This window comes from Malus domestica, chromosome 15, assembly GCF_042453785.1.
Source record: "Malus domestica chromosome 15, GDT2T_hap1".
Taxonomy (NCBI): Eukaryota; Viridiplantae; Streptophyta; class Magnoliopsida; order Rosales; family Rosaceae; genus Malus; species Malus domestica.
The window spans coordinates 52,177,807-52,199,467 of record NC_091675.1 but is presented as its reverse complement, the minus strand read 5'-3'; the positions used below and the strand labels follow the sequence as shown (position 1 = coordinate 52,199,467).

The 21,661-nt window shown below is 35.3% G+C and overlaps 2 protein-coding genes across 2 annotated transcripts; one reads left to right on the top strand and one right to left on the bottom strand.

The window, feature by feature from the left end:
- Positions 1–5,394: 5,394 nt before the first annotated feature.
- Positions 5,395–11,288, bottom strand: LOC103441864 (cellulose synthase-like protein G2). Its single transcript, XM_070814276.1, has 8 exons — positions 10,603–11,288; positions 10,197–10,292; positions 8,718–8,858; positions 7,531–7,743; positions 7,318–7,417; positions 6,918–7,093; positions 6,349–6,702; positions 5,395–6,037 (listed from the first exon to the last, which is right to left on the bottom strand). The coding sequence occupies exons 1-8, from the start codon at positions 11,215–11,217 to the stop codon at positions 5,492–5,494; spliced, it is 2,241 nt and encodes a 746-aa protein (XP_070670377.1). The 5' UTR covers positions 11,218–11,288; the 3' UTR covers positions 5,395–5,491.
- A 2,005-nt stretch (positions 11,289–13,293) lies between these two features.
- On the top strand, positions 13,294–15,448 carry LOC139192449 (uncharacterized). Its single transcript, XM_070814589.1, has 2 exons — positions 13,294–13,413; positions 14,271–15,448. The coding sequence occupies exon 2, from the start codon at positions 14,280–14,282 to the stop codon at positions 15,333–15,335; it is 1,056 nt and encodes a 351-aa protein (XP_070670690.1). The 5' UTR covers positions 13,294–13,413; positions 14,271–14,279; the 3' UTR covers positions 15,336–15,448.
- Positions 15,449–21,661: the final 6,213 nt, after the last annotated feature.

The window sequence follows — 21,661 nt, the reverse complement described above, 5'->3', positions numbered from 1 at the left end:
TGCAAAGCTTACACCCGAGGGTGTGAAGAATGCCAAAAACATGGATTGCGCCAACATGTGCCATCAATACCCTTGAACCCCGTAGTCAAATCATGGCCCTTTGGAGGATAGGCAATGGATTTCATCGGGCTAATTTACCCAGTCTCTAGCAAAGGACACACGTTCAAAAAACGTGGCAACAGATTATTTCACCAAATGGGTAGAAGCCTCAGCTGTGAAGACTATCACTTTAACTGCAATCAAGAAGTTCATTGAAACCAAGATCTTACACATATTTGGAGTTCCCGAGACAATTGTCACAAACTATGGGCCATCTTTTATTTCAAAAGAAGTAGAGGAGTTTGCAAGTAAGTTTAAATAAAGATGGTTCAGTCTAGTCCTTACTATCCCCAGTCAAACGGCCAAGCAGAAACCAGTAACAAGGTCCTGGTGAACATTATCAAAAGAATGGTGGCCAAAAGTTCAGAAAGATGGCATAAGAAGTTAGGAGATACTTTAAGGGCTTATATAACTTCCAAGAGGGCAGCAACTGGAACTACTCATTCTGCTCTAACCTTCGGGTAAGACGATGTACTCCCCATAGAGATCAATGTGAGTTCTATTAGGATTCAGAACCAGTTCGGGCTACACAGTGAAGAATATATTCAGGCTATGTGTCAAGGAGTTGAAGATCTAAAGATAGCCCGAATTGAAGCTCTGGACAAAATTCAAGAGGGGAAAAGAGTTGTTGTTCGTGCATATAACAATAAGGTGAAATTAAAGACCTTCAAGAAAGGAGAATTGGTTTGGAAAGCTATTTTGCCTTTGGGAGTTCAAATTAGAGGCTTTCGGAAGTGGAGCCTAATTTAGGAAGGTCTTTTCATTGTTAACCAAGTATTGGACAAGGGTGGATATTACTTAGCAGATGTGGAGGGAGACTTACAGAAGTATCCAATCAACGCTAAGTTCTTAAAAAAATATCACCCAACCTTGTGGGATGTTAGGGATTGCTACATAGAAGAAGTATGAGTTTTGCATGAAATCTAAAGTAAGTTTTATGCTTATCATATTTGGGTCTCAAGAAAAGAATGCAAGCCAAAGTGAATTGAAGAAGTCATTTTCATTTCAGTAAATGTTGAAAATTACATTAGAATGAGCTCAATAGTTTTACATCTTTGACTAGGGCAGCTATCCTAGAATGATGGGTCTACATTTCACTCGACTCCTCCTAAGCAATGTTACTATTAGCTAAATATGTTCTAGCATATCCAACTTCCATTTGCTGTCTTGACTTCTTCAAATCTTCAGAGCCGTCGTCCACAAACTCAACCGAGGTTTTTGGCCTACAAAGTCATGGTAGTGGATCCCAAAGCATACACCTATGATGATGAAGTCATCAAGAAAGGAGAAGCTCTAGGGAAGTCTGGGCTTGAGGATATCAGCAAGTGAAATCTACTGGTGTAATTAAAACTGCTCGGCTTTAAAACACATTTGTCGTTTAAGTACTACATCTTCACTAAAAAATAAGAGCCTAATGAACAAACATCCATACACTACTAGTCTATTACAAAATATTAAATGTCCAAGGATATGCAAAATGAAAGAGTTTTTGTTTTCAAGGTTGTGAAGCTTTTCTCAAAAGTTTAAACCTTGCCAATGGAACTCAAAGCTTGCATGTTATTCCTTTTACAAAATCCTCAAATTTCATCGATCATCATGACATAAGATTTTGTGGTATCCACTAGTGTAAATATTTTAAATTGAAGATCGAATTCATTCATTGTATTCATATAGGGTCAACAAGTGTAGCTGTAAAAAATCATCAAAATCAGAGTTAAAATAATCATTAAATCATGATTAGTCGTTGATAACCGTCGAAAAGTTTTGTCCCATTCCTTGATCTCCGAATGTTTGTTTTTTGCGATTTTTGGCTTATGCAATCTTGAAGCATATACAAACAAGTTTGACGGTTGGATCGTTGAAATTAGTTTCATAGAATGTGTATCCTATCAAAACGATAGATTCACTAACACATAGAGTTTATTTATACATTCACTAAGTATAGCATAAGATTTTGTAGTATTCACTTGTGTAAATATTTTAAATTGAAGATTGAGTTCATTCATTGTATTCATATAGGGTCAAGGAGTGTAGTTGTAAAAAAATCATCAAAATCGGAGTTAAAATAACCGTTAAATCGTGATTTTTCGTTGATAATTGTCGAAAAGTTTTGTCCTGTTACTTAATCTCTGAATGTTTGTTTTTTTGCAATTTTTGGCATATGCGATCTCGAAGTATATACAAACATGTTTGACGGTTGGATTGTTGAAACTAGTTTCGTAGAATACGTATCCCATCAAAACAGTAGATTCACTAAAACTTAAGAGTTTATTCATACTTTCATTAAGTATAACATAATATTTTATGGTATCCACTAGTGTAAATATTTTAAATTGAAGATCGAGTTCATTCATTGTATTCGTATATGGTCAATGAGTGTAGCTGTAAAAAATCATCAAAATCGGAGTTAAAATAACCGTTAAATCTTGATTTTTCATTGATAACCATCGAAAAGTTTTGTCCCGTTACTTGATCTCTGAATGTTTGTTTTTTTTATATTTTTGGTGTATGTGATCTTGAAGCATATACAAACAAGTTCGACGGTTGGATCGTTGAAAATTAGTTTCGTAGAATGCGTATCCCATCAAAACGATAGATTCACTAACACTTAAGAGTTTATTCATACTTTCATTAAGTATAACATAAGATTTTATGGTATCCACTAGTGTAAATATTTTAAATTGAAGATCAAGCTCATTCATTGTATTCGTATATGGTCAATGAGTGTAGTTGTGAAAATCATCAAAATCGGAGTTAAAATAACCGTTAAATCGTGATTTTTTGTTGATAACTGTTGAAAAGTTTTGTCCCGTTACTTGATCTCTGAACGTTTGTTTTTTGCAATTTTTTGCGTATGCAATCTCGAAGTATATACAAACATGTTTGACTGTTGGATCGTTGAAACTAGTTTTGTAGAATACGTATGCCATCAAAACAGTAGATTTACTAACACTTAAGAGTTTATTACTTTCATTAAGTATAACATAAGATTTTATGGTATCCACTAGTGTAAATATTTTAAATTGAAGATCGAGTTCATTCATTGTATTCGTATATGGTCAATGAGTGTAACTATAAAAAATCATCAAAATCGGAGTTAAAATAACCGTTAAATCGTGATTTTTTATTGATAACCGTCAAAAAGTTTTGTCCCATTACTTGATCTCTGAATGTTTGTTTTTTGCAATTTTTGGCGTATGCGATCTCGAAGCATATACAAACAAGTTCGACGATTGGATCGTTGAAATTAGTTTCGTAGAATGCGTATCCTATCAAAACGATAGATTCACTAACACTTAAGAGTTTTTTCATACTTTCATTAAATATAACATAAGATTTTGTGGCATCCACTAGTGTAAATATTTTAAATTAAGGATCGAATTCATTCATTGTATTCATATAAGGTCAAGGAGTGTAGTTGTAAAAAATCATCAAAATCAGAGTTAAAAATAACTATTGAAATTTTTTGTCCCGTTACTTGATCTCTGAATGTTTGTTTTTTTTTCAATTTTTAACGTATGCGATCTTGAAGCATATTCAAACAAGTATGATGGTTAGATTGTTGAAATTAGTTTCGTAGAATGTGTATCCTATCAAAACGATAGATTCACTAACACTTAGAGTTGATTTATACTTTCATTAAGTATAACATAAGATTTTGTGGTATCCACTAGTGTAAATATTTTAAATTGAAGATCAAATTGATTCATTGTATTCATATAGAGTCAAGGAGTGTAGCTGTAAAAAATCATCAAAATCAGAGTTAAAATAACTGTTAAATCGTGATTTTTCGTTTATAACCGTCGAAAAATTGTCTCGTTACTTCATCTTTGAATGTTTGTGTTTTGCAATTTTTGGCGTATGGGATCTCGAAGTATATACAAACATGTTTAACGGTTGTATCGTTGAAACTAGTTTTGTAGAATGCGTATCCCATCAAAATAATATATTCACTAACACTTGAGAGTTTATTCATACTTTCATTAAGTATAACATAAGATTTTGTAGTATCCACTAGTGTAAATATTTTAAATTGAAGATCGAGTTCATTTATTGTATTCGTATATGGTCAAAGAGTGTAGCTGTAAAAAATCATCAAAATCAGAGTTAAAATAACCGTTAAATTGTGATTTTTCATTGATAATTATCGAAAAATTTTGTGTCGTTACTTAATCTCTGAATGTTTGTTTTTTGTTGATGCGATCTTGAAGGATATACAAACAAGTTTGACGGTTGGATTTTTGAAATTAGTTTCGTAGAATTCGTATCCCATCATATATATATATATATATATTTATTAAGTAGATTTAAATTTATTTATTTTGTATGTATAACACTTAAGAAATTGAATGATATGTATATTTAAGCCAATTTAATGGTCACCAATTTTTAATATTTAATTTAATATATATATATATAATTATTATAGTATTTTTTTAGGGGTATAAAATTATAAAATTAATATTTTGCTTATCGTGTACCGTGTTACCTACGTGTATACCCGAACCAACCCATTATCTTAACAGGTGTTTATCGGGTTACCTGATAACGACCAAATTCGTTATCATGTCGACCCGAACACTTGTTAACTTTGTGTCGTGTTGTGTGGTGTCGGGTTATCGGGTCGTGTCAGGAATTGCTAGGCCTACTTGTACTGAGTTTGAATTTCATTTTTACCTCATTTAAGCTCAGCTCAAAAAATAAATGAGCGAAACCAAGTTAACGTATTATGAGCTTTTAACAAACCTAACTTAAACGTGATGATACTCGCAACATTTATACCCTTAGTCAAACTTAGCGAGGTGATTTTTAGACACTCTATTTAACTTCTCACACACTCTTTATTTTTTGTCGTCAGATTAAATAAATCAACTAAAAGAGAGAGATATAAGTAAACATGAGAGTAAGAGAAGCTAAAAAAGATGTGTGTTTATTATTTTCCTAAATTTATTTGACCATTAAGGTGATTTGGAAACATATCCTAGTATTTACTAAATGAAGGGGCGACTTGGAAAAAGGACCTCCAGAACTAATGTGGACTTGGGACTATGGAGATACATGTTCTTACCTATAAATGTTGCTGCCAAAACTTATTGGGCTTAGTTTATGGTAACTTTGCTCTGATCACTAGTCAAAGACAATTTGATGGCGTTTCTTTCTTCGAAATTATGGCTCTATTCATGCATTCCTATTACTTTGGGGGCTGAACTCTTAGCCAAGAGAAAAAAAGAGTATCTTTTAGACACCCCTACATTTACAATATCCCAATGATTAAAAAGGAACAAAAGCAAAGAGTGGAACAATAAAAACATTTAGGAATCATAGTATTAAATCAGAAAAATGTAGACACATATATAGGGCATGGCCTTGCTACATGAAAATAATGGCCTTGCTACTTGAAAATAATAGAACCAAAAAAATAGACACTGAGGGAAAATAAGGCAGATATTAGGGTAACAGATAGTGGAATACTTCCTTTGTCTTTCCTTATTAGCATTCCTTCAATAATAGGGTAGTTAATTACTATGACATAAAAGGCTATGAAGATTTGTATGAACATCTTGTCCAACTCCCCCACAAAGATCCCTCTAGCAATCCCCACAGCAAACGAAGCCATGTTCAAGATGACTAGGGCAACCATTGGAGCAAGAAATCGTAGTGATGTTTGGAAATCAAATACTCCCATATTGTAAAGCTTGAGTTGTTCAACGTCGTCGACTTTATTTGTTGGGAGAAAACTGGCTTCTCTCATACCAAGTTTCTTCACGAAAGCATCCACACTACCATATAAGTGAGATGTGACTGACTTCATCATCCATATTCTCTGCTCATTTACCCAATGTTGAAATGTTGATCCTGTTGCGAGCACCTCGTATAAATGTTTAGAGAGCGATGAAAGGAATACGAACGAAAATACGATAAAATACATATTTGAAACCTGCAAAGAACAAGAACATGATCGGCATGTTAGAATATCAGAATCATACTCCAAGGTGTGAATTACCTATAAGCACTCTAAAAAGGGTAATGCTTTCTTATGTACTTACGTTTGTATACAAGTACTTATATTGACAAACTGTGAAATTGAATTTTGAACCATAAATTTTGTCCATAATCAACCATAATAAATGGTTTAGATTCATAATAATGGAAGTGAACCTTTCCCTTGTTGCTATAAAAATTCTTAATCATATTTAAATATATTTAACTATGCATAGTTATAATGAGAGGAAAACAAAATTTAATTACCTCGGGGTACAAAGGAATGCCATTGAGTAGACACACTTGAGGAATGATAGCAAAGCACCAGAGTGTCAAGAAATAGAAAATGGGGAAGAGAGCAATTTCTGCATAACACATGCTTTGAAGGAATGTGTGGGTTTTGAAAGGGCCATATATAAGAGGACTGAACTTGGAGATAGCAACATCAGCTAAGCCAGAGGACCATCTTGTCCCTTGGACCAAAAGCTCATCCAAATTGGTGGTGCCACTACCCAAGAATTGTGGCCTTTTTGGATTTAAAAACACTGAAATCCAACCTTTACAATGCAAATGAAACCCTGTGAAGTAATCTTCCACCACTGAACCGTATAAGAAACCAACCTGCATGCCACAAATAAGAGTAAGATATCACCATTAGCATTAGAGGAATGCTAGGCTCAGTCACCTCCTGTGCAAGGTTATTATGATCTGTTAATACATTGTACAACCGACATCTATCAACTACTCACAATTGACGCTTACCATAATTATTTTAATAAATTTACCTTTCAATTTGGGAGTGAAATATAAGATTCCAATGGTTTAATTGTACTTGCCTCTTCACCCCATTTGGTGCCATCTTCATAGGCACAAAAGGCTAGCAGTGGGCTTTCATTTGGCTGTGCATTATTTCTCTGGATGAACATATGGTCAGGCTTCTTGATTTGGCGGAGGGATTTGATGAACTGATTGGATGGACCAAAATATTGTCTAAGTTTCATTGCATCCCCATCTGAAAGCATATTATGATATACAACAGAGAAAAATGTCCACTAATTAATTAACACATATATCTATAGTCGATCGATACATCATCCAACAGGTATTGCAGAAAATTTGGTCAATTAAAAAGTATATATATGTAATCGACAAGTTCATAAATTTGATATATATGATATGCTTATTATATATTAAATCTAATTAAGGTCTTTTAATTAAGACAATTTATATACTTACCTTCACTAATGGAACTTCCACATAACGACACCCTCTTGATGTAATAGCCAGTACCACACACACAGGGCCCTCCAAGCCCATCATAACCTTGCCATGGCAACTATATATATACAAGTAATCAAGAACAACTAGTCAAAGATTATTCTATGATGTAAATAATACATTTACGTATCAATTAATTAATGTAAAGTTTATCCTTGAGTTCTTACATACCGTAAATAGTGATCTCAACTGACTGTCATAGATATCGTTGGTACTGATGTTGTGAAATTTATGAGGGAATTGAACAAATGCTAGAGAGGGTGATATCTTGGGGTCAAGATGGAAGCACATTGCTTGCCGAGCCGAACTTGCATCATTGCAGTACATGTCACAATCTAACCCTAATATGTAAGGTGAATTGCTTATAACTCCCGACACACGTAGCTGATCAAAACAACGTTAACGTTCACTTGTCAAATCATGTAGCAGATAAGTATAATTTAATTATGAGACACTTTGGATGCGATCCCTACCTATCAATGTTCTTTGATTGAATCCTTTGTGATTTTTAGTTTTTGATCGAAGTCCCTGACAATAATATAATAATGTATTTCTATATAAGTTATTATATTTTTAACTTAAAAATAAAATTTGTAGTTATTTATATTAATGAGATTTAAAATAAAACCCATAATTTATGGGATTAAAAATATTAAAAATAAATTATACTCTCCAATATATTGTGTGTATCTATATATATACATGGGTACATTCATAAAAAAACTAACCAAAAAATTATTGTACCAAAACATGGGTACATTTTTCAAAAACCCAAAAAAAGAAGAAGATATTAGGCTTAATAACATTATTAAATTTCTTCTATTAAACTTGACATAGATACATTTTCAAATCAACGAAATAGAATGTACCCATATAAGTTTAAAAATGGATTAGAGAAAAGATTGAATGAATTTTATATAAAAAATGGGTACATTGTATATTAAAAAAAAGGGTACATTTTTCACATAACAAATTGGTATATTAAGAATGGGTATATATCAATTTTGTTTATAAAAATTTAATGGGTACAAACTTATTCTAATTTTATTTTTTATATTTTGAAAATGTTTGAATTGAAAATTAATTAGGATTTTAATAAGGGTTTTTTATTATAAAAATTATGTAACTTACATGTAATTCATTAATATATTAATGATAAGGACTTTGATCAAAATCTAAAAGCTAACAAGGTTTTAATCAATGAACATTAGAAACTAAGGACCGGATACTAATTTTCCCTTTAATTAAACTATCAATTTGAATCATTGAAACGAACTATTATTTTTTAACACACGACAAACAATTGACAGCTTACATAAGTAACTATATAGGGTAAAGAGAGAGAGATGCATGCATACAAGAACATTGAGCGCTCCAGCCTTGAAATGATGGGGATGAGAGGGTCTTTTCTCGCGAGAAACATAAACAAGGAGAGGCATATTTTTTGCTTCATTTGTTTGAATTGCATCATCACCTTCACTGGACGTTTCTTGTATTACCTGCCAAAATTCAAGATATGGTTCTAGGATTATTTTGTATATATAATTAGAGATTTGTCTTTCCTTGCAAGAGTTTTTTTTTTTTTTTTTTTGGTTTTTTTTTGGTTTTTTGTTGTTGGATTCTTATAGCAAGCCGGCCTGATGGTGAAAAAAATTAATGGTATGAATGGTGTGGAGACCACTTTTTTCGTATTTGTTGGATATACTGGCAAATTAGGAAATAAATGGGAAAGTAGACATGTGAGTTGTGAGGCAAGGCTTACTTGATCAACGTTGCTAATTGCATGTTAATATTTTATGGGATAATAATTTGACTGTCACAAATCAGAACATCAATGGGCAGAAGGATGTGTCAACCAAGGAGAGCGACTCGATCCAATAATATATTTAATGTCATGTGAAAAAAAATTTACATGTGACATTGCATAGACCGGAATGTAATAATGGTGGTAAACCCTGATAAGTTCTTTTTTACCACCAAGCCTGAAAGCTCATTGGTAATTTATTTTAGGGTTTTTTTTTATAACTTTAATCCTTCAAAAATATTGAAATTTAAAATAAATCTGGTGTTAGATTATATATTGATTATAGTCCCTTGATGTGTCCTTAATTCAAAATAATTAATATGTATTTTATTTAATGTCTCCCATTAAATATTTAAATTTATTAATATACAAATTTTAATTTATTTTTTGACAAAAAAAGTTTTTTTAATTTATTAATTTTATTTAACATTCTTCAAACTTGAAAGACTCAATTAATGTACCTAAATGTAAGTACCGAAATGTATTATATTAAATTAACGTACCTAAATGTGTACACCAAATGTTTGCACCGAAATGTTAGTACCAAAATGTATCTACTGAAATGTATTATATTGAATTAATGTACCTAAATGTTTGCACCAAAATGTATGTACAGAAATGTGTATACCTAAATGTATGCACCGAATGTATTATAATGAATTTAATGTACCTAAATGAAGAAAACAAAGTACATCGAAATATATTGTATAACAAAAATTAGTTTATCTAAATGTTTACAACAAAATATATTACCATTAATGAAATGAAAATGAAAATGAAAATGAAATAAAATTAATACATCAAAATTAGGAAGAAATAGAGAAATAATAAAACCAACAAAATATAATTAATAAATAAGGTGATTAATGTATGAAGGGACTAAAATTAGATTTTGATCCTCATGGTTTTAGTCTAAAAGTCATCTTTAACAAGAATTAAAATGAAGTTTTCTATATAATGGGTCTAAATAATTTGTAAAACTAAAGTACTAATCAACAAACAATGTGATATGTAGGATACAAAATAACAATACCTCAATGACTGCAGAGTGATCTCGACGCATGTTGCTCCTGGCGTCCTCAATCCTTGCATTTTCTGTTACTCTTTTCTTAAACACCTCGTATGCCTCGTGCAATCAAATCTTTACCATCAGCTTTGTTACTGAGAAATATCATACTTATGTATCTTCAAACATGAGGAATTTGTTTTGAGAAATATTAATTGCTAAAAAAAAAAGTCATCATGCACTCATTCCGCGCTCCTTATATCATTCTGACCATTTTAAGTATCTTCTTTAGAGTAGTGTTATATTTATTATCTATTTGTATCATCTTTCTAATAGCGGTTGGTGTACACATATGTGTCTCATTTCTATTAGAGAGATGGTACAATTGATGATAAAAATAGATGGTAAGAATAATATTTTTGTTATAATTAACCTTGATATGCTCTTTCTCTTGCACGAACTCACTACCCCCGGAATCACCATCCTCGTAGCCATCTCCCTCTCCTCCTGCAGAGAAATAAGCCTCCGGAGCCGTACACTTGATCCCATACCTCCTACAAAACGGAAGCCACCACTTTGCAAACCTCCAAGCCTCTCTCATCCCATTCAAAGTCACGGCAGCACAGCCGTCATCAGATAGATACACATGAAGCTTCTCTGGTGGATAGTCCATTGCCATGGCTGATAACACCGTGTTCATAACCATCACGGTTGGCTCCTTCTCCGGATCTGCGGTGCAAATTAACACGTCAATTGCCGGAAGTTTGTCATCCTCCGGCAGCCTCTCTGGGAACACGGTTCGCGAAACAGTCCGCCAGCGAAATGATTGGCTGAGGAGCCATTCGAAGGCGAGGAGGATTTCCGAGGCAAAGACAAGAAGCCATGGTAGGGTTGTGGCTTTGGTATTGGGGTGTTGGAAGAAGAAAGAGGCTCTATAGTAAAACAAGAACGCTAGAGCGACTGAGTGGACGAGGATATGTGTTCGGTTGATGAAGTTTGAAAGCTTGTGGACATGGCAGAGATGGAGAGGGAACTTAGGATTCTCCATAGCTTCTTATGTGGCAATTATTTGTGTCGTAGCACTCAAGCATGACAACAAGCAACACCCTCCACCTCCCTTTAAAGGACCAATAACACTGTCTACTAAATAATTTAATAAAATTAGAAGAAAATAGTGATTCCCTAACTACATAAAATAGTGATTCCCTTAACTTGTAGTCATGTGATATTTTTTTTTGTTTTTTGTTTAAAAGTACTTGTCATATGTTGAATAATAGTAGTTGACGTCTAAGAATTGGCTACAATATTTGTCATTAAGTAACATGTTCTTGAAACTGGAAGGTGTTAGCTGTTACCAGATTTTTATAAAGAGAAAAGACTAGAAAGATATTTTAAGAGCTCCTTATAGAATTCCTACTCGAATCATACTCTCTAAATCAATTTTGACCAAGACAAATGTAGCGGTTGGCGCTACACATCAGTTCATGTCAAAATTGTATTTGCAACCACGAAGCTTCCTGGCTGCATGCAATTTTGAGTCCCAGGTATCAGATTAGTCTCCTAAAAGAACAAGTGGTGAAATGAGTGGTGCCCAAGATTCTATCATTTCCTGGAAAACATCTTATTTTTTTGGCATGTTTGGTTTGGACATGGCAGGGATATTTTGAGCTGAGCCTACATAAGCCCGATTCAAGATCAAGTGTTCACCACCCTGAATCAAATCCAGTTCAAGAATAAGCTTGTGGAAAGTTACTTCTTAAAAAACAAAAGTATTTCATATCATCTCTTCTCCATTTGCTTCTCCTTATCCTTGGTGCTATTTACGACACAAGGAGAAGGAGAACAATCAACAGGAAGCCGAAGTCGAACCTTCGATCCAGGTTGCTTGCTTGGAAGTCTGATTGCTTACCTTGTCTGTTACCTCATTCGACAAATCTCCTAGCTCGGCGACTTGGGAGACTCCTACTATATGTGTTGAGAAACAGTCAAACTTATTTGTATATGTGTTGAGAAACAGTCAAACTTCGTATAAATTAATTTGATTGGATTACTTAATGAGAAGCATGAAGCACGGTCCAGATGAGTGGGAGCAAAAAGATGAGCCACATGTGCCTGTAAATGGAAGCTACAATTAATGATTGCTAAACCCCAAAGTTAATTATCTAGATTACATCGCTTATATATCCATATTCCTAATAATTATGATCGATAATAGCAATAATAATTAAAAGTCTATACGCAAAAATCTGAAAGTTAATGGGGAGAGGGATCTTATATTATTTCAAAAGAGCTTACATTCTTGGCGCGGTATGAAAATAAATTATATATAAAAATAAAAGTCAATATATTATGCTATGTAGCAGAAAGTAAAAAAAATAGGATTATATTATGATTCATACAACTAACTCCACTTATTTGGATAAACTTGATTGTTGTTGTGTGCGTGACAGGAAAATTACCAGACGTCGGTTTTAATCATTGGATTCTATTATTCCTGGACTGATATGATTTAAGGCCTTTATACTATGCATTCTGTTTAAAGTTGAATAACATAAAAGAAAAGAGACAACTGACGAATCCTTATATAATTAAATTGTGAGAAACTGGTGACTTGTTAATTTTTTTTGAATAGCATATTTTATCATTTATTGTACTCTGAAAACTACAATTTCTGTTCCACTCTCCAGTTTGTTGATTTGCGGTGGAAGCATGAATTGGGCATTTTTTATCTTTAATTCTCATCAATTGCAATGGAGATTTGGGTACTATCAAATTTGGCTGATATATCACTTTGGAGATGAAATTTCCAGCTGGAATCTAGCAGGGTAGAAAAGGAGAATGTGGAGGCCTTGAAGAGTCATTTTCGTATGAGTGGATAAATAGTAGTGGAAACATTGAATAATAATTATGCATAATTAAAGTTTCGGTCACATTGAATAATAATTATGCGTAATTAAAGAAAATGTTGTAAATAATGGGTATGTTTGCCCACTTGTGTATAGTAATGTGTATAGTGAAGTATCACATGTGTATACTATATACTCATAAGCTAAATAGTAATGTTTTGTAATTTTCTATAGAAGTAGCTCTATAAATAGAGCACTTCAATTGTGCAAAGATTAGTGAATGAGAAGAAGAAAGAAAAGAGAAATATATCTAATAGCAATAATATACATTACTTCCTCTGCAACAGCTTGTGTCGGTATATTACTCTGCAACTGCTTCGTTCCTTCACCGAGTAAAGGTTATCTCTCTATAAATTTTGCCTATTTATAACACGTTATCAGCACGACTCTCTAATCATTTCTCATTTCCTTTCACCGAAAGAAAAAAAAAATGTTTCCTCTAAGGTTTTTACTGTTCTTCTTCTTCCTCTCTCTCAATTGCTGGGTATACCCTCGCGAAGAACTGTTTGCACCATGTTTACTTCTAGTTCTCCAACTAACAGTCACTTATATCTTTGATTTCTTGTTTGGTGTAGATATTGACTACTAACCCACTGATTATTTATGCAATCCAAGATTGTGCGGTTCTATCGCCTATCTTGGACTGCAGATCTAATTTTACTGCAAATTTTAAGTGGAGCGGTATAATCGCCCGCTCTATCCTGCATATTTAAATTTTCCCGTTATTTAATTTTATCGCAATTTTAGGTGGTGTGAAATAATCACCCACCCTGCTTTACATATTTAATTTTATCGCAATTTTAGGTGGTGCGGTATAATCGTCCACCCTGCTTTGCATATTTAAATTTTATCGCAATTTTAGGTGGTGCGGTATAATCGTCCACCCTGCTTTGCATATTTAAATTTTATCGCAATTTTAGGTGGTGCGGTATAATCGTCCACCTTGCTCTACATATTTAAATTTTCCTGCTGTTTAAAGTAGTGCGGAATAATCACCCATCCTATACTTATTTCGATGAGAATGGTGCGGTACAATTTCCCTTCTCATTAATTGTGTAAATCTCGAGCCTAAAGTTTCGAGTACTTATCATTTTGGCCTGAAGATCAAAAATTTGTAAGAACCAGAAGTTCTAACAATATATTTCTCCAGTACACATATTATTGCAAGTTCTTACACACCTCATTTTTCTTTCAGAAAAAGAAAATGGCAAACTTGGCAAAGCTTGATTTTGCTGCCCTGGACATTACTGGAAAGAATTACCTTACATGGGTATTGGATACCAAGATCCATCTGGAAGCAGCAAATCTTGGAGATACCATCAAGGAAGAAAGCAGCTCATCCTCTCAAGATCGGGCAAAGGCCATGATTTTTATTCGTCGTCATCTTGATGAGGCACTAAAGAGCGAGTACTTAACGGTTGAAGATCCGTTAGCCCTTTGGAATGCCTTGAGAAGCAGATACAATCACCAGACAACGGTGATTCTTCCAAAAGCTCGCTATGACTGGACACACCTGAGGATCCAGGATTTCAAATCAGTGGCTGAGTACAATTCGGCGTTGTTCAGAATTACCTCTCAGATGAAACTCTGTGGGGATACTATCACTGAGGAGATGTTATTGGAAAAGACTTTCAGCACATTCCACGCCTCTAACATGGTACTGCAACAACAGTATAGAGCGCAAGGCTTCACTGAATACAACCAGCTGATATCTGTGCTCCTGGTAGCTGAACAGAACAATGAGCTTCTCATGAAAAACCATAATTCCCGACCTACTGGATCAGCACCGTTCCCAGAAGTGAATGTTGCTTCCCTTGAAAGGAATACCATATCCTCTCGTGGCAATAATTACAAACGAGGACGTGGCCACAAGCAAGGTCGGTGGAAAGGGAAAAGCAAGAACCATGGTGTCCAGTTTCACAACCAGGTTCCAAGGAATAATCCAGGCCCGAGCTTTAAAAATACCAATCGCCAGAAAGGAAAAGCTCATGTGAACACTCCTAGAAGTCATGAAGGAGGTTGCCATAGGTGTGGTGGCAACGGACATTGGGCGCGTACTTGTCGCACCCCAAAGCATCTGGTGGAACTATATCAAGCCTCCTTCAAGGAAAAGGGTGTCGAGATCAATTTCCTTGACCAGGCTAAACCAATGGAAACCCCTGATCCAGTGACCAATTTATCAGGACAGTTAAACACAACCCACCTGGATGCTACAGACTTTATTAATGAAAGAGGGAATGAAGTTTATGGGTCCGATTGAATTATTTATGTTTAATGTACTCATGTTATTTGTACCTATGGTTTAATGCTCGCATTTTCAATTCAATAAAAGTAGTATTCCAGTATGAATAAACTGCTTTTTCTTTACTCAGAGATCATGGATAAAAATTATGGTTATTCTCAAAACAAGATCAATGGCGGAGACTTTTGTCTTGCAGATAGCGCAACCACGCATTCAATACTTCGAGACCGAAAGTATTTCTCGAATTTGGTACTTGCAAAAGTAAAGGTAACAACAATATCAGGACCATCAGATGTAATTGAAGGCTCAGGAAAAGCCCAGATTATGTTACCAAATGGAACAATATTGTCTATAAAGAATGCATTATATGCTACTCAGTCCATTCGAAATTTGTTGAGTTTTAAAGACATACGTTTAAATGGATACCACCTTGAAACGAAAAGTGTAGAAAATGTGGAATATTTATGCATTACCTCCAATGATACCCAGAAGCGTATATTGGAGAAGTTGCATGGTTTATCGAGTGGATTGTATTGTACATACATAAAGACAGTTGAGGCATATACTGTCATGAACCAGAAGTTCATTGATTCAAAGGTTTATATGCTTTGGCATGACCGTCTAGGTCATCCAGGATCTACCATGATGCGTAGAATCATTACCAACTCTAATGGACATCCATTACTGAGCAAACACATTAATGTCTCGAATGATAATCCTTGCAAGGCTTGTTCCCAAGGGAAGTTGGTAATTAGACCATCACAACTAAAGGTTGATGATGAATCCCCATCATTTTTGCAAAGAATTCAAGGGGATATTTGTGGACCTATTCAACCAACTTGTGGACCATTTCGATATTTTATGGTTTTGGTTGATGCATCTACCCGATGGTCACATGTTTGCCTATTGTCTACTCGAAATGTAGCTTTTGCGAGACTTCTTGCTCAGATAATTAAGTTGCGAGCACAGTTCCCAGATCATCCCATTAAGTCCATTCGACTTGATAACGCTGGTGAATTTACGTCTCAAACATTTGATGATTACTGTATGGCACTGGGCATTAATGTTGAACACCTTGTTCCTCATGTCCATACTCAAAATGGTTTAGCAGAGGCATTTATCAAGCGGCTTCAATTAATAGCCCGCACTCTGCTCATGAAAACAAAATTGCCAGTTTCTACATGGGGACATGCCATATTACATGCTGCATCATTGGTTAGATTGAGACCCATAGCCAACCACCAATACTCATCAATACAACTCGTGTTTGGACATCAGCCAAATATTTCACATTTACGAGTTTTTGGTTGTGCTGTTTATGTGCCTATTGCACCACCACAACGAACTAAAATGGGACCTCAGCGCAGATTGGGAATTTATGTGGGTTTTGATTCACCATCTATCATTAGATATTTGGAACCTTTGACTGGTGATGTGTTTACAGCTCGTTTTGCTGATTGTCATTTTGATGAGATAGTTTTCCCGTCGTTAGGGGGAGAAAAGACCGTTCCAGAAGAACGACAAGAGCTAACATGGGTTGTTCCCACCTTATCTCATTTTGATCCAAGAAGCACTCAATGTGAAAATGAAGTGAAAATGATCGTTCATCTTCAAGGTATTGCTAATCAAATGCCAGATGCATTTAATGATGCTTCGAAAGTGACACAGTCATATATACCGGCTGCAAACGCACCTGCAAGAATTGATGTCCCTGTTGGACAAAATAAAGTGGCAGCGAATGATTCATCCAGTGCACGCCTGAAGCGTGGTAGACCCCCAGGTTCAAAAGATTCAGCCCCTCGAAAGAGAAAGATGAGGGCCCAATTGAACCCAAATGATATCATTCAAGAAAAGGAATTGAATGATAAATCCACAATTCGTGACTCTGTACTTCCAGAAAAAGAAAATGTCCTTGATGAAACACATGTCCCTGAAGAGACAGAAGTACATGAAAGCAAAGAAATATCCATAAATTATGCATGTACTAATGAATTGTGGGATCGAAATGAAATAATCATCGATGACATGTTTGCATTTGCAATAGCCACTGAAATTATATTAAGTGATGATATTGAGCCCCGCTCTGTTGATGAATGCAAACAGAGACAAGATTGGCCTAAGTGGAAAGATGCAATCCAGGCAGAATTAAATTCCTTGGAAAGGCGAAGTGTTTTTGGACCAGTAGTCCAAACCCCAACTGATGTAAACCCCGTAGGTTACAAATGGGTGTTCACAAGGAAACACAACGAGAAAAACGAGATTGCAAGATATAAAGCACGACTTGTTGCACAAGGTTTTTCACAAAGACCTGGAGTTGATTATGAAGAGACATACTCTCCTGTAATGGACACAATTACGTTCCGTTATTTAATAAGTTTGGTGATTTCAGAAAAACTTGACATGCGACTTATGGATGTCATCACCGCGTATCTATATGGAGAATTAGATACTGACATATATATGAAAGTCCCAGAAGGACTTAAGTTGCCTGAAGCAACTAACAAACCACGGGGTATGTTCTCAATCAAATTAAGGCGATCACTATATGGGCTAAAACAATCTGGGCGAATGTGGTATAATCGTCTCAGTGAGTATTTGATTAAAGAAGGATATGCCAACAATGTCATCTGCCCTTGTGTGTTCATTAAGAAATCAAATACTGGATTTGCTATAGTGGCAGTATATGTCGATGATATGAACCTAGTTGGAACCCCTGAAGAGCTCAACAAAACTGCTGAATATCTGAAAAGCGAATTTGAAATGAAAGACCTTGGGAAAACCAAATATTGTCTAGGCCTACAGATCGAGCATTGTGTTAGTGGAATTTTGGTCCATCAATCAGCTTACATTGAAAAAATACTGAAGCGATTTGGCATGGACAAGGCTTATCCACTTAGCACCCCAATGGTCGTTCGTTCTTTGGACATTAAGAAAGATCCATTTCGTCCAAAAGAAGATGATGAATTGGTCCTTGGTCCAGAAGTACCATATTTGAGCGCAATAGGTGCTTTATTGTATTTAGCACAATGTACTAGACCAGATATAGCTTTTTCAGTTAACTTGTTAGCCAGGTATAGCTCTGCTCCAACAATTCGTCATTGGAAGGGAGTCAAAGATGTTCTACGATACCTTCGTGGGACAACAGATATGGGTCTCTTCTACTCAGACAAGCCCACAAATGAACAAATCCTTGTTGGATACGCAGATGCTGGTTTTCTCTCCGATCCGCATAAAGCCCGCTCACAAAATGGATATGTGTTCACTAATGGAGATACTGCAATTTCATGGCGATCAACAAAGCAAACGCTAGTTGCAACATCTTCCAATCATTCGGAAATAATTGCTTTACATGAAGCAAGTCGTGAATGTTCTTGGTTAAGATTAATGATCCATCACATCCGGAATTCATGTGGTCTACCTTCAAAGACAGACACTCCAACTGTCATCCATGAAGATAATGCAGCCTGTGTCGCCCAGATGAAGGAAGGATTTATCAAAGGTGATAAGACTAAACACATATCTCCAAGATTTTTCAGCGCACATGAGCTTCAGAAGGCTAAAGTTATTGAAGTCAGACAAATCCGTTCTAATGAAAATTTAGCAGACTTGTTCACCAAATCTCTACCAAAGTGCACATTTCAGAAGTTGGTACAGGGAATCGGATTACGTCGGCTTACAGATTTGAAGAATGCGGAATCAGGGGGAGATACAATTCAGGGGGAGCATCCATGATACATGCATGTTGTACTCTTTTTCCTTCGCTTAGGATTTTTCCCACTGGGTTTTTCCTATCAAGGTTTTAACGAGGCAACCTAAGCATGCTCAACACCATCCGGGTAAAGTTGTACTCTTTTTCCTTCGCTATGGTTTTTTCCCACAGGGTTTTTCCAAGCAAGGTTTTAATGAGGCAACTGATGTTGATATGTGGGCATCCAAGGGGGAGTGTTGTAAATAATGGGTATGTTTGCCCACATGTGTATAGTAATGTGTATAGTGAAGTATCACATGTGTATACTATATACTCATAAGCTAAATAGTAATGTTTTGTAATTTTCTATAGAAGTAGCTCTATAAATAGAGCACTTCAATTGTGCAAAGATTAGTGAATGAGAAGAAGAAAGAAAAGAGAAATATATCTAATAGCAATAATATACATTACTTCCTCTGCAACAGCTTGTGTCGGTATATTACTCTGCAACTGCTTCGTTCCTTCACGGAGTAAAGGTTATCTCTCTATAAATTTTGCCTATTTATAACAGAAAAGGAATTGTTTAGAGTTTTTCTAGTTATATGAGCTCTAGTAGAGTAGGAAGAGAACGGGTTTGGATATGGAATTTTTCCATGAAGAAAGAGAAAGAGGGTCCATGTTGTCATATGGAGGGCCAACATGCAAGAGTAAACCCAATGGGTTTGATTTATGCTTTATTGACTGAACACTTGCTATATTCCACTCGGTCTCTCTCTTCCCTCTCGCCCATCTGCAAACAAATTTCCCTTTCCCCCTTTTTTCCTCCTAACAAATTTCTCAAAAATTTGGGCAGTTTTCTCCACATATTTTCACTAACTTTCTCAATTCGGTAAATCCGGTTTCTGGGAAGAATTGCTGGCGTTTTTGGGCAGTTTTCGTCTCAGGTAATGATCTCTGTGAACCTTAAAAGCATATTTCATATTTCCAGAACTAGGTTTTTTGGGCAGTTTCCATTTCATATTTCCAGAACTGGGTTTTAGCTATTTAATGATCTCTGTGAACCTTAAAAGCATGAATCCTTACTCTGTCCTCCCTATTACAAAATTTCACTACATGGGTTTTGTTCAATCCCAGTTTTCCACGTATTGGAAGCTCATGCACTTTGAGCTTTAATACTTGATTCATGCACTTGTTTAGAATATGGGCATTAATATATAATATTGATATTATTGCTATTATTGCTTTTTGAATAATCTTGATATAGTATTGATATTATTGCTATTATTGCTTTTTGAATATGGGCATTAATATATGATTCATGCACTTGTTCCAGATCGTCCACAGTAGAGGTCAATTCCCTGAAGGAGGAAGTGACAACCCTAAGAGGTCAGCTTGTGGCCCAGAACGAGAGGATGAATATGATTGTTTAGGCCTTAGCGATGTCTGGCCTCCAAATCCCGATGCCAGAAACTAATCTTGCTCCACCTTCGACTTCTTAGCCACTTCGCCCAGTCGATACCTAGTAGCATGATGTATTAAACCTAAAGACCTGTAGTTTTTCTTTTTTGTTCGGACATCTTGTATGTACATTTTCATATATTGTATAATTAAATACTTTTTCTTGGTTTATTAATTATTGTTTAGAATTTAATTACAATATTTATTAAAAATTAAATAAAAAATTTCTTTGCCCCAAATAAAAAAAAAAAGAAAAAATTGCACGACGTAGAGCGTCGTAAACCTTCGTCGCCCGAAGTGGTTTTGCGCGACGTAAACCTTCGTCGCGCAAAACCACTTAGCGCGACATAGACCTACGTCGTGCTAAGTGGTTTTGCGCGACGCAGACCTATGTCGCGCTAAGTGGTTTTGCACGACATAGACCTACGTCGCGCTAAGTGGTTTTGCGCGACATAGACCTACGTCGTGCTAAGTGGTTTTGCGTGATGAAGGTTTACGTCGCGCTAAGTGGTTTTGCCCGACGAAGACCTACGTCGCGCGCAGTGGTTTTGAGCGACGTAGGTCACTTCTGCGTCGCGTAAACCCTTCCTTCACTGCCTTGACGCGACGGTCGGTGCGCGACCCGGGTTCGTTGTCCTACGTTTTGCGCGACGTTTTTTTGACTTTGCGCGACGAAGGTCCTACGTCGCCCAAAGCCTTTTTTGTACTAGTGGATTAATTTGAGCTGAGCCTACATAAACTTTGTGGCGTCAGAATGGTTTTGTTAGTATCTCAAAATATGATGATAAGGAATAATCATTCTAGGTCAGGATTGTTAGCTGGTAGTTTTTCTTGGGTTCATCCCTTTTTATCCAATATTAACATATATTGTTCTTGTCATTTAGTGCAATGATTTAGTGATATTTGTTTTCACTTATGAGTAGAAATGTAGGTTTAGCTCTCGCACAATTTCAATACCATATTATTAAGACAATCCCCTTGTGTAATTTAATTCAATATAAATAATATCATTATATTAATCTAACATATATTGTTCCTAAAATTATTCTTTTATGTTCTTGTGAACACGGAAATTCCTGAAACAAGAACGTGTACAAAGAAAGATTTTGGTGTTAATGATTTTGGGTTACAATCTCTTTATAACTTGATCCTCTGATTTGATCTCCGTAAGTGTTGAATGTGAGGTTGATTCAGGGGC